Here is a 12555-nt window from a genome sequence, read left to right on the forward strand (position 1 = left end):
GACACCGCATGTTTACACCATAATTACATCATGAGAACGTACCAGGAACGCACTGTGACATTCTTATGTCTGGCATAAGATGACAGCACCGGCACGTCGCAGCCCTACATTATAGATGGTGTCCGTGTCCGCAAGCCTTATCTACCTGTCTATGTCAGTGATTGGTCAGTGATTGGCCGGTGTCAGAAATACGACGCATCATTGTGGAGAAATCCAGATCAGATTTGTGCACTCTACAACACAATGAGCTAGCTGCCGTCGATCATGAATTATTGTTTTTTTCCAACGAATCAGGTATGAATTTCCTCGGGTGTAAGCCCTACAGAAGCAGCGTCATACTCACACCCATGTGGTGAGGTCATGAATTTGAAGGTCTGGATGTTTGACTAGACCTGACACGACCTGACGGTATATCGAGCTCGTCTGGCAGCAACTGAAGGACATGGGAAGAATTCGCCGGTATACAATTGGCAGAAAACTCCGCAGTAGTGAGACTCGAATGTAGGCCAATATTGTCAAGGCGCCCATCTCATGCAGAACGAGCAGCCAACGAAGAGGGGAAATGTTCGTGACCGCAGAAATACTCTGAAATTGACCGCACGCGAGAGATTAGGATGACAGTCAAATTTCCGCAGCTCACCGGTAGTCGTCGCGATGGCCGTGACAGCATGGAAGGGAGACTATGTAACAAGAGATTTCACCGCAACAACATGGTGGTGCCGCCTTCGAGCCTGGTCGTGTCAGATGTCTCCAAGCGCTGGATTGGTATTCTAAACTGAAAACGCGAGTAACTTCTCATGATTGGACACTATCCATACGTATCTTCGCATACATAGGCCCAACCTTCTGTACACTGCAGGGACTGGTCAGCACAGCGCCACCGCGGTCTAAAGTCAGGGTGCTGGAGCGGACTGGCGCGTGCGATCTGACTTTGCAAGCTCTCTTGCCTCGTTGGAGAGAGCGGGCGAGAGGAGGGCAACGGGCCTCACGCTAGGCCAGACGAGCGATGTCGGTCGGGATGGAGGACATCGGAAAAATGGAGGACAGGATAGCCGGATCGGTCGACGATCTCGCAGGCTGGGCCTGCCCTGAATGGAATACGATACATAAAATGACAGAAGGCGGCCGCAGTGCCGCATCCCCTCATGATTTGGCAACTCGTCGTGCCGCACACCCACGGGCGATGAACTGCATCGTGAGGCTCTCGCAGGAGATGAAGCATGGTGCATGGCATAGAACGCACCTCCGTATCTCCCTGGTTCCGATGTTGCACGGGTCCGGGGCTCGTTAGAGTGGTGTACATCCTTCCTGGTCTGCGGAATTGCACTTAGACTTTATTCGTCGTGCTATGAAATACTGCGTTGAAGGATATTTGGATCATGTCGCGCGCGTGTGCCGGTCGCTGCAGGCTCGGAGGAGGTTATGTGCATTAATTGAGAGCCACTGTCAGATTCTCGAAGGTGGAATGCAAGATGGTCATGCTGTAATTTCGAGTCGACCATCGAATGTTCTGGGGCTGAGACTCTGAGTTTGCTGTCTCCCAATTCGCCCTGCCTAATAAGTCGTTGTCCCCGGCTCTTCCCAGCCCATATTCCTTCTCTTCCAGCGTCCTCGTCTCTTTCCCCTCGGTCGCTTCCCTTCCCCCCTAGCGATGCCTTACAGACTCTCCGCGACTTTGACAGCCCACTCTGCTGATGTCCGTACGTTTTGATACCTCACCCGTTTCTCTCGCTCACTTTCTCCAGGTGCGAGCTGTATCCTCCCCAACCAACGACCTTGTCCTCTCCGCCTCCCGAGACACGACTGCAATTTCATGGACTAGACACTCCGGTCCGGAATTCGCTCAATCCGCCGTCCTCCGTGCGGGCTCTCGTTATATCAACGCGATTGCGTACATTCCACCGTCTCCAGACGCCCCGTTAGGTGAGCAGTTTCGACGGCCTGGCTTGCCGCTCAGTAAGGGGATCGACCTGCTTGCGCGAGAAAATAGGATGCGCGGTCACCGGTGGACAAGATACAGTCATCAACATATTTTCGCTCGCGAATTCTACAGGGGAGCCCAACTACTCGTTAATCGGTCACTCAGAGAATGTATGTGCTCTGGACACTGCTTCCGATGGGACGATTATTTCAGGATCGTGGGATCGGTAAGCTCTTCTCCAATATAGTATCCTTTCGCATCTGGTTCAGCGGCGGCGTAGAACTGCCAAAGTTTGGAAAAAATTCGAGCTAGCATACGATCTCGTCGGACACCAGCAATCTGTGTGGGCAGTCTTGACAATAGATGGAAAGCAGTTCCTCACCGGTACGTCTGAAAATATTCTTCGTACTTAACGTCTAGACTCCGGTGTGCTACCGCGTCTAGGGTCTGCCGACAACACTATCAAATTGTGGAATCAGCACAAGAATGTTCGTACATACCCTGGGCATACACAAGCAGTTCGTGGGCTTGCGTTGATCACCGACATTGGCTTTGCATCATGCTCAAATGACAGGTAAGTGACATGTTCTCTATGCATGTTCGCACCGAGGTAAGTCCATATTACAGCGAGATCCGTATATGGACGATGGAGGGCGACGTTGTATACACCTTATCTGGCCACACATCGTTCGTCTATAGTCTATCCGTTCTCCCCAATGGTGACATCGTATCGGGCGGCGAGGATCGCACCGTGCGCATCTGGAGGGGTACGCTTTGTCGCCCTTACTATCGGCTGATACGCATATAGTCAACGCCTTACTTTAGATGGCGAATGCGCCCAAACGCTTGTGCACCCTGCCATTTCCGTGTGGTCCGTCTCGACCATGCCGAATGGTGACATAGTTACTGGATGCAGCGACGGTGTCGTACGCATTTTCACCGCCGAGGAATCGCGATACCTTCCTGGTGATCAGTTGAAAGCTTATGAGGACCAGATTGCAAGTCAGGCACTGCCCGCACAGCAGATAGGCGATGTGAAGAAGTCAGACCTTCCTGGCTTGGAAGTGCTGTCGGAGCCAGGTATGCTGATCGCTAGCCGACACTGGGTTGAGCCGGTGGCTGATGGATATGTGCAGGCAAGAAGCCGGGGGAGGTAAAGATGATAAGGAATGGTGAAAGCGTGGAGGCTCACCAGGTGCGCCTCATTCAGAAGAATTAACCAGCTTTAGTGCTCATTGCGAATGCTACTATAGTGGGATAGCGCGACCTCAAGCTGGCAGAAAATCGGAAATGTTGTGGACGCTGTGGGCGCTGGTCGGAAACAGCTTTACGAAGGCAAAGAATATGACTACGTCTTCGATGTTGACGTACAAGAGGGCATGCCCCCGCTCAAATTGCCGTACAATGTCGATGGTACTCGACTGCCACTCGTCGTCTATCCGCATGCTTACTGGTGGTATTGTTAGAAAATCCATACACGGCAGCACAGCGTTTTCTGCAAAAGCAGGAACTTCCGATGACCTATCTCGATGAGGTTGTGCGGTTTATTGAGAAGAATACATCCGGCGTGAACATTGGAGGCGGGGGTAACCAGTTTGCTGATCCCTTTACTGGTAATGATATTTTTATTTGTCCACGTACATGCCCCTCACACGCGACCCAGGTGCCTCGAGGTATCAGCCTGCGCAAAGTGCATCGATGGGCGGTGGTTCGGAATTTGCGGACCCCTTCACTGGTAACAACGCTCTAGTCTGGATGTCATTCTTCTGATCTTGTATTAGGTGCGTCTAGGTACCGAGCTCCCGGAAGTACGACCCACCCTCCTCCATCTTCAATATCTCCTGGCGATCCTTGGACTGGGGCTTCTCGTTACTCTCAGACATCTTCACCACCAATCATTCCCCAGCCAATGACCAGTGCTCGATCTAAAGTTGTCCCTATGGTGCGTATGCGTCGTGCCATGATGTTGCGATTGATTTTCCAATATCAGCTTCTAGCGGGATGCGCTGTCATTTCGCCAAGCCAATGTGTCTGCAATGCAGACCAAGCTGCATCAGATTAATGAATCATTACGATCTGAGATTGTGCGTGATAATTTTCTATCAGGATAGTTTTTGTACCTGTCCATAATTCTTATCCTCTCAGTCGACGTCCTCCCTGTCGATGTATCCGCAAGAAGTCAGCCTAATCGACGAAGCCTTCACATATTTATCGCAGGTTATATCGCGTCTAGCACATTGGACGAATCCTCCCGCTACCGTGAATCCCCTCAAAGCCAGCCATCTTGACGCCATCATTCAGTTATTGGAACGATGGCCTCGAGAAACCTTGTATCCTGGTATGTCGCGACACAGTATCTAGCTCTTCACTCAACAAATCCCAATACCTTTACAGTAATGGATCTCGGCCGCTTACTGATTGCATTTTGTCCCATCTACTCCGAGAACCCTACGCTCAAGCAGAAATTCTACACTGCGATGTTCAATGCTTCATTATGGAGCGAGCCATGGGAGACCCCATTGCCACGGACGAGGGAAACCAATGTCCTTTTCTTGTTTCGTGCCCTAGCGAACACATTCCAGCAAACAAACGCTAGCGATGTAGTATGGGTCAGAAAGGTGTGTATGCATCCGTAAAGTACAAGTGTTGCCAGGGATGATGATTGCTTCCGATAGCTACTGAATGAATTAAGCAATGCGCCATATACCGATCTTTCAAAGGCACTTCGCGTCGCTTTGTCCACGATCGTGCTGAAGTGAGCATGGAGATATTCAATTTGGCGTTCACGAAGTTGACCATGTACAACAGCTTGAGCTGCGTTGGCTTGAAGGACGGTCTAGATCCAGATATCAGATCTTTGCTTTTTAATCTGGCTATTCATGTAGGCTGAGGCATTGTGTAAGCACAGTAATACTGTGGTACTAACCTTTGTGGCTCTACTAGATCCTGAAAAGCGAGAACAGCGAGTCGGAAGCTGCATACCGCGCCTTGGTAGGATTGGGTAACATTGTGAGTGTTGCGGTCTAATGTCGTGCATCCGCTCTGGTTGACATATGAGGCCGCAGATTTATGAGGCCAAACAGCATAGTCATGGCCTTGATACATCGCAATCTCAGGCGAGTAAGCAGTGTTTAACTGCCTTGTCGAATACGTTCTCCGAAGATCGCATTAAAGATGTCTCGGGAGAGGTCGTAACGCTGCTATGAGGAACCCAAACACACGACTTTGACGACACTTTGTGTAGACCGACGTTTTTTCAACGAGAAGGGCTTGTGGTTATTTGGATGATACTCTGTGATTAGATCTTTGGTCATGGACATCGAGGTATTATAAGCATACGATATTTTGTGGGCACCAAGTTGAATTGCAAGATGTAGCATTGGCTTTTTTTTTTGTTTTTGCTTTGATCTGTGTTTAGAGACGTCTCATTATGCATCCGAAGAATACAGTGCTCTTTGGATTAATCATTTTCGTATTTATGCTCGCCGCAATCACCATATAACAGATCCGGGTTAGGGTCGACTGTGGCACCAGTGGCTGTCGTATTTCATCGCAGTATACCTGTCTTCTTCGCGACATCGATGATCATCGCACGGGTGTACATCGTCCGCCATGGCGAGACCGAAGAGAATAGACTCGGGATTATGCAGGGCCAACTCGACACCAAGCTCAATGCTCTGGGGGTTAAACAGGCCCAGCTCGCGGCGGGCGCACTAGAACGAGTGCCTTTCGACAAGGCATACAGCAGCGATCTTGATAGAGCGGCAAAGGTGCAGTACGCATTGGTCAATTACCTCTAAATCAGCCTCTAACAAAGCGACAACAATCTGTGTGTACCAATAGACGGCGGAGATTATCTTACAGGCACATCCGGGCGTAGTTCTGGAGAAGGAGGTAGCGTTGAGAGAGAGAGTATGCTATCCCACAGGCCAATTGTTCAAAGATCGTCCTGATGGCATTACAGAACTTAGGGGATTGGCAAGGACACAAGCTTGATAATCGTGGATCGCCTCCCGCGAATATTGAACCTTTAACTGACTTTACTCTACGCGCCGCACGGTGGTGGACCGACACGATCATAGCCCGCGTTGTCTCTATGAGGTCCGAGTCCGATGGGAGGAAAGGCCAAATCGAGCCTTCCTGCGCTTTGGTTGTCTCCCATGGAGGATATATTTCGAGACTCATCGAAGGGTTGGCGCTGACCGGCAGAATCAAGTATGCGGGAGACGTGAAGGTCAACACCAAGTGCTGGAATGCATCGATCTCTGTTGTTGATGTGGATGAATACGGTCAGGGGGTGCTGATAGCATATTCAGACACTACGCACCTTAAGGGAGGGTTCATTGACGGGCTTGCGGATGCATATGAGCAGTAGATGAAGTCGATTGAACGCGTTGAAAATGCATACTAGAACTATGTGGAAGTTTGAATTTAGATACTTATACCTGTCCCAACCCAGGGCACGGTATACTGTGCTATATTAGGGTTGTGGTAATTTCATGATGCCGTCATAATCAGATCTGAATCAACGTAGGCATAGTAGCCGCATTGAAGAGAAGACTACCGAAATAAGCAATGCGATTGTAAAGAGAACATACATCGATAAACCAGGGACATTTACTAAAAGACGCTTGAGTATTAGAATCCAACGACAGCTTGCGCAATCTCAACAACATTTTGCTCCCCCTTTTGCCTTGCTTTTGTCTTTCTTCTTTGACTTCTCATATTGGTCAATCTCGGTTTTGGTAAGCATGCTATCGCATATATCAACACGTCTCACTTTGGTAAAAGGCAGAAATTAAACTGACTTCTGCAGTGCACCGTCATCAACGGTAGGCCCCTTGCCATCTCCCACCATCACCTTGAACCCAATACTAGGTATATCGTTTACAACGATGTATAACCAGCCAGGCCCTGGCGGATACACATTCCCACTCGGTGGACCAGTGATCATGAGTATTTGCTTGTCATCCGAAAGCGTCGATGCAAGATAGACCAGACGCGAATTGGCGTGCACGGTATGCGTTACAAAGCCCAGATCCATCAGGGCAACTAGAGTTACAATGGATTTGTTAGTATTGGAGAAAGAGGTATTTATCTACCTACCCTTCACAACATCATCGTCGTTGGTCGAGGACGGCAGCTGTACGTTCACCTGAATGCTCTGGCCAAAATTAAGCTGCTTCAGCGTTGCAGCGACAACAGCTGGTCTTTCGACGATCATGTATGGCGGGTTCAGCCATTCGACGCGATATTCTGTCCCATACTCTACCTCACTGCGATCCAGATTCGGATTACTTCCAGCAACCATAATGTTTCCATTGGGTGTCAACGTCGCAACTGAGTGATACATCCTCGCGATATTACTCGTCGGCATGCCCAGCGATGAGAATCGTCGCCCCTGCGGTAATAACGGGTCATAAAGAACGGGAGTAAACACAGGATTGTCGGCGTTGGATGCACCAATCTGGTCGATGACATTGCCATAGCCCGAAATGCCGGTCGCGGCTCCGTTTACGATGACAACCTTACCAGTAGGCAACAGTATAGCATCGAGCATGGTGCGCGCCTGAGGCATGTCCTCGACTTGCCAGCCCGCAGCAATACCGGCGTCCGTCAGCAGCAGTCGAGAACATTGTGCAGAGGCCAAGTCCTGTGAAGTGATCTCATATCCAGCTTTCTTGTCGTCAACTGTAGATCCCCCACAGATGAGCACTTCCGGAGCATAATTGTTGACTGGAGAAAGAGGGAGTAACAGAGCTGTACCAGCCATGGGATAAGTCACTCGTACACCGTTTGGGATCTGCGGTAGTCTGTGCTCAGTATTGTGTTGCCAGTCATAGACCATGGCATCTTGATTCGCAGCCATGAATACCATGCCATCCGGCAGAGAAAAGGCAACAGGAAAGAGATTCGCGTTCAGAGTATCTACCAAGAATGGCAGGTAAATAGGCAGCCCGTTTGATCCATCAATATTTTTTGGCGGCCAGTACTCGATCGTTGGATTGTTGACAGTGACATTGTTGATCCAGCCTCCTTTCAGAGAGCCGCCGATAATCATCGCACTTCCATCTGAGATACGTACGACCGTATTGTACCAGCGAGGACTTGTTGTACGGATCCGGTCATGATGCTCGTATATGCTGCAATCATCCACGTCCTCGGAGTCACAAGGTTCGAAGACGCGAATGGCCTGTAAGCCGTCCAAGTCGCCAAAGTCAGCAGCTGAGGTGTGGTCCTCGACAACAGGATTGCCTCCGATATTGATCAGTGTCCCATTGCTGAGAAAGGTCCCTCCCGCACAGAAGGAGTTAGACTGCATAGCAAGGGGTTTGACTGCGTGAGTCTTGAGATTGTAGAGTGCTGCCCACGCAGGATGTCCAGAGATGGTCAAGGGATTATGCTCCACCTTATCAATTATCAGAGCATGAGAATTAGAGACAACAGCTAGTTGCATGGCAGAGACACCGGTGCTTCCCTCTTGCATAAGGGTCCATTGGGAAGCCGTAGGGGGAGACGAAGCATAGTCAAAGAGCGGCGGATAGTCTGAGGCAGGCTCGGCGGCGACGTCCAGGCTCTGAATTGGATATACGTTTCGATCGAGCGGTGGTCCTAGGGTGACCACAAGAGCATCCACATCCATGTATGTGCCTTTCGACACATTCCTCTTCTTGCCTGTATTGACGATCTTCATGGTGTGTCTACCTGCCGGCAGCTGGAAATTCCAGTATAATCGCTGCTGTTTCCTTGGAATAACGCTCCATGCATCTACTTCCTGAACCATGACGCCGTCGATGTAGACCTGCGAGATTCCGTGCCTCGGATCCTCATTCCCAAACCATTCAATTCCAGTGCCAGTGAATGTGAAAGCCATATAAGCACCAGGCTCCGAAGTGGAACGAAGGGTCTTTTGTATATATGCGGACGAAAAAACGTCAGCCCAATGGCCAGAGTAGTGGAGAAGAGGCGAAGACGAGTCATAGCCCTTCGCCCCTGGTGGCACGAAATATGGTGTGAAGCTAGCTGGTCGATCTGTGCCCGGAGGTACGAAACCATTCCAAGCACTGTTGGCCACACAATGTTGCACAAAGAGCGACCAGAAGAGAAGGGCAGGAATGAGCTCCATATTGACTGCCTGTAACCACGCCAGCCACGGACATTGTTCAACCACGGACGACCTGAGCCAAACAACGCGTACACAAACGCGATCCTCGACCCGACTACGATCGGCGCAAGGTCATGCTGCCAACTACCATCACCCAAACATAAGGTGACCGCATGAATCAACTTCAGGTGTAATTTTCTAGGTCTCTCAGTGATGCTCTTGACCAATTGAACACCCGCTCATGCTCTGAGTGTACGCAGTGATTGAGGCAAATGATCTTTGAATTTCAGTCACTCAGGCAATACGCTTCCCACGCACTGGTAGTATTCGATCCGTATTCGATACAACAATAATAACACCTGACAAGAGGTGGCCGGCTCAGGCTACTGCAATGGACGTATTTGTGTATGAGCAGACTTACAAAGGTATGATCGCATTCAGAAACAAAATATTTACAGAGCTCTCTGCCGCATGCGACTGCTGACAGTCCTAAGCCCTGCATACACCTTTCCAGGAGGTGATCCCAGGATGAGAGATACAATCGCATCGCGCGCAATCTTAATATTCTGGAATGAACCTAGTATATGTATCTTTCTGCAATACGTTTCTGTTTAGATGGATGAGGCACGAGAGGACATTGAGAAAACACACGTGTCTGCAAGGACAATTCGAGTCCGACTAGCATTTTCAATTGTAAATTTTGTTTTCCCGTCTTGACCGGCTATCCGGCCTGCATGGGGTGGTAGGTCAGAAGTGTGCCAAGTTCAGTGTAAGTGTAGCACCTACCAATGGCACGGGACAGATGGTCTCCGTGCAGTGTCTTGACATCCTTGATCTCAAAGGAATCAAGATAGAGGTCATCTAACCGGAGGAGGGCAATGGCATCCTGGAGAAGATGAAATGTATTTGTGCACAAAACTCCCATTTATATCGATGACCACTTACATTCACATCGAAGCCAAGTGCGTATGACTTGACGAAGTCAGCGCCTTTTTGGATTGCACCAATGTCCTGCGTATGCTTTGATGTCTTTGGGTTCCGGACGCTCTATGGTTATCCCAGAGTGATTTTTCTTGCAAAGCAGAAACGCACTCGAATTTCTACACATTTTCTCTGCACGTTCATCCGAACTTGCAATTGAAGCATCTCTGTCAAAGGAGAGAAAATGTTGACCCAGTCCTTTTTGAGCGGCGTCATACGATGTGGTGGTATTGCTATTCTCCTAGATTCTGACTTCAGCGTCGCACGCTGTGCAGATGCCGGAAGGGGAGGGAAAGCGGGTGCTACAGATTGGGTGGGTAAGGAGGCAAGATCGGTGTCAATCATGACTTCATCATCCGCTGGAGTGTCGGTATTCTCAGCTAGTGTAGATGTAGCTGGGATAACTTCGGAAAGGTCGATAGTGGCATCTTGCATCTCGTTGTCCTCGTCATTTCGTGAAGATGCGCCTACGGGCGTGGTCAATGGTTTCTTGGACAGTTTTCGGCGGTTCTTCTTGTGTGTGGTAGAGGAGGAGCTGGGTTGTGCGTGGATGACGACCATTTTCTGGGAGACTATAAGACAACGGGACAACAGCAAATGCAAAAGCGCGGCTCAGGTGGTGGGCTTGAGGCCACAAATTGTTTCGGCAACAGCCGAGTGTGAAAGAGGCGCTGACGGCGCTTGCCGGCGGCGGCCAATTTGACTGCTCTTTCGCAATTTGGCCACAATACAAATTACACGATGCCCGCTACTTCTGGGTTTGCGCAGGACTTGAATCAAGGCAGGGCGGAAGGTCTCCTGTATTCCTTTTCCCAGAAAGCCGAGAGTCTAATCAAGCACCAGCTTTGCAGGCTCTTTTCAGCTCTATTACTCCAAGCAATCCATCTAGTGCGGGCGAGCAGAACTTGACTCCGGACCAAGTCGAGAAACTGTCCGGCAGACTCGAAAAATTATTAGGGGATGGCGACCAGGTTGATGTAGGGGGTCAGAGGCGAAACGAAAAGGGTGAGGTACGCCGCATCCATTCTGGAATTGCACTCAAGCTCGCTGATATACATATTATGTATTATATTTGGGATGAGTAGCTCGTCAACGAGGAAGGATTGCCCATAATTGACATCGTGGAGCCTATCCCCGACAGTATATCTGTTGCTGGTACTTCGCAGCCCGCTCATGTCTTCGACGACCCCGACATTCTTCCACTTTGGGCACTATCTCCAGCAGAAATGGCGAGACGTCGCGCAGAACGTGAACGCCTACTTGACGTTTTGGAAGAAGAAGAAAGACTTTTACAAGAACGCCAAGAAGCTGCAGATCGCGAACGATGGCATCAAGAGCTAGAACAACGAAAGAGCATGGCCAAATCAGAGCTCGAGGCGATGCGTATGGCGAAGGAATTGCAAAGGAAAATGGGGAAGGCCCTTTTGCGTAATGTCATCGACGCTAAAGAGCGGGAAGAGAGAGAGGCCGCTAACGTAGAAAGGGAAGAGCGTAACCAGCGCGAGGAGAGAAAAAGGCTTAAACCGCAGAAGAGCGTCACGTTCGCTGACGTCCCCGAGGACTTGGAGGAGCAGCCCTCATCGTACCCAGAACATGAAACTCAGCTGGGTGATGTATCACTAGCCAGATTACAGCGGAAGGGTAAACTTTCGCTCTTGACTAAGGCACAGATGGATAAACAACCCATGAAGATGGAGATTGTAGAACGTCGTCCTGCCGGTCTCCGATCACCCCCTCCTCCCGTTGGCGATATCTCTAACGGCGATTCAGACGACGAATCTGAACCAGCTTCCCCAGTTCTTGCCGATTCCGATGAAGGTGAGATTATCCATTTAGATCTGTCCGAGGATGGAGAAGAAGCAGAGGCTTCGACTTCGCCGCTTTCCTCCGGCTCAAGCGACACGGAGCACATGAGCGATGATGAACCGGTGGAATGGAAAGAAGATAATTTCGATTTTGCCCGCCATCAACGTGAGATTGCACTAGCTTACTACGAGAAGCGAGCCACCATTGGTGCCGAAGCCTCTAGTGCTATGAGAGCACATAGTCATGATGACACGGAACATGATTGGGATCAGCCGGTAAGTCGCCTTTGTTCATGCACCTATACTGGAATACTCATAATGAACGCTTGATAGGAGGTGCCGCTTGATGCAACACTTTCGTCTGCCCCACCAAGGCCTGCCGCATCGAAATTCAAGGTTAAGCATGTATCAACTTCCGGCTTTTCTGCTAGTACTCTTGCCTCGCACTCTCTTGGTTCCTCCGTGCTTCCCTCTTCGCAATCATCCGTTCTTCAGAGTGCTGTGAAAATGGGCAAGCTGGATAACGGGCAGCTCGTTGGAGATGGGGACGACGACGACGAAGCGGAAGCGAAAGCGATCATCGAATTGCTATACAAAGGCGAAGTGACAAACATAGGCCCGCGCTCCAACATCGCTCCTCCGAACCAAGCTATAAGAAATGGACTTCCCCAGATCTCAGCCTCATCACCTCCAGACCAGCAGGCGGAAATGATCAACTCAAAACTAGTCAGTGATTCTCAAAC

General features: G+C 50.0%; 4 protein-coding genes across 4 annotated transcripts; 2 read left to right on the forward strand and 2 right to left on the reverse strand.

Annotated features, from left to right (window-relative positions):
- Nucleotides 1-1651: 1651 nt before the first annotated feature.
- Nucleotides 1652-5127, forward strand: FIBRA_02033 (uncharacterized protein; the record flags this gene model as incomplete). The annotated part of the gene is made up of 19 exons (XM_012323879.1): nucleotides 1652-1696; nucleotides 1746-1998; nucleotides 2054-2147; nucleotides 2202-2305; nucleotides 2366-2495; nucleotides 2549-2688; nucleotides 2747-3001; nucleotides 3058-3116; nucleotides 3175-3334; nucleotides 3388-3534; nucleotides 3585-3656; nucleotides 3703-3863; nucleotides 3919-4005; nucleotides 4067-4259; nucleotides 4316-4539; nucleotides 4597-4676; nucleotides 4730-4802; nucleotides 4865-4930; nucleotides 4987-5127. The coding sequence occupies 19 exons, from the start codon at nucleotides 1652-1654 to the stop codon at nucleotides 5125-5127; spliced, it is 2484 nt and encodes an 827-aa protein (XP_012179269.1).
- A 375-nt stretch (nucleotides 5128-5502) lies between these two features.
- FIBRA_02034 (uncharacterized protein) lies at nucleotides 5503-6296 on the forward strand (the record flags this gene model as incomplete). Its single annotated transcript, XM_012323880.1, has 3 exons — nucleotides 5503-5706; nucleotides 5765-5833; nucleotides 5886-6296. 3 exons carry the CDS (start codon nucleotides 5503-5505, stop codon nucleotides 6294-6296), a joined length of 684 nt encoding a protein of 227 aa, XP_012179270.1.
- A 291-nt stretch (nucleotides 6297-6587) lies between these two features.
- FIBRA_02035 (uncharacterized protein) lies at nucleotides 6588-9047 on the reverse strand (the record flags this gene model as incomplete). The annotated part of the gene is made up of 3 exons (XM_012323881.1): nucleotides 6588-6675; nucleotides 6730-6973; nucleotides 7028-9047. 3 exons carry the CDS (start codon nucleotides 9045-9047, stop codon nucleotides 6588-6590), a joined length of 2352 nt encoding a protein of 783 aa, XP_012179271.1.
- Nucleotides 9048-9478: 431 nt separating this feature from the next.
- On the reverse strand, nucleotides 9479-10568 carry FIBRA_02036 (uncharacterized protein; the record flags this gene model as incomplete). Its single annotated transcript, XM_012323882.1, has 5 exons — nucleotides 9479-9620; nucleotides 9678-9756; nucleotides 9813-9912; nucleotides 9972-10073; nucleotides 10119-10568. 5 exons carry the CDS (start codon nucleotides 10566-10568, stop codon nucleotides 9479-9481), a joined length of 873 nt encoding a protein of 290 aa, XP_012179272.1.
- Nucleotides 10569-12555: the final 1987 nt, after the last annotated feature.

The sequence above is a fragment of the Fibroporia radiculosa genome (genome assembly GCF_000313525.1).
Source record: "Fibroporia radiculosa TFFH 294 genomic supercontigs, scaffold1045, whole genome shotgun sequence".
In the NCBI taxonomy this organism is placed as follows: Eukaryota; Fungi; Basidiomycota; class Agaricomycetes; order Polyporales; family Fibroporiaceae; genus Fibroporia; species Fibroporia radiculosa.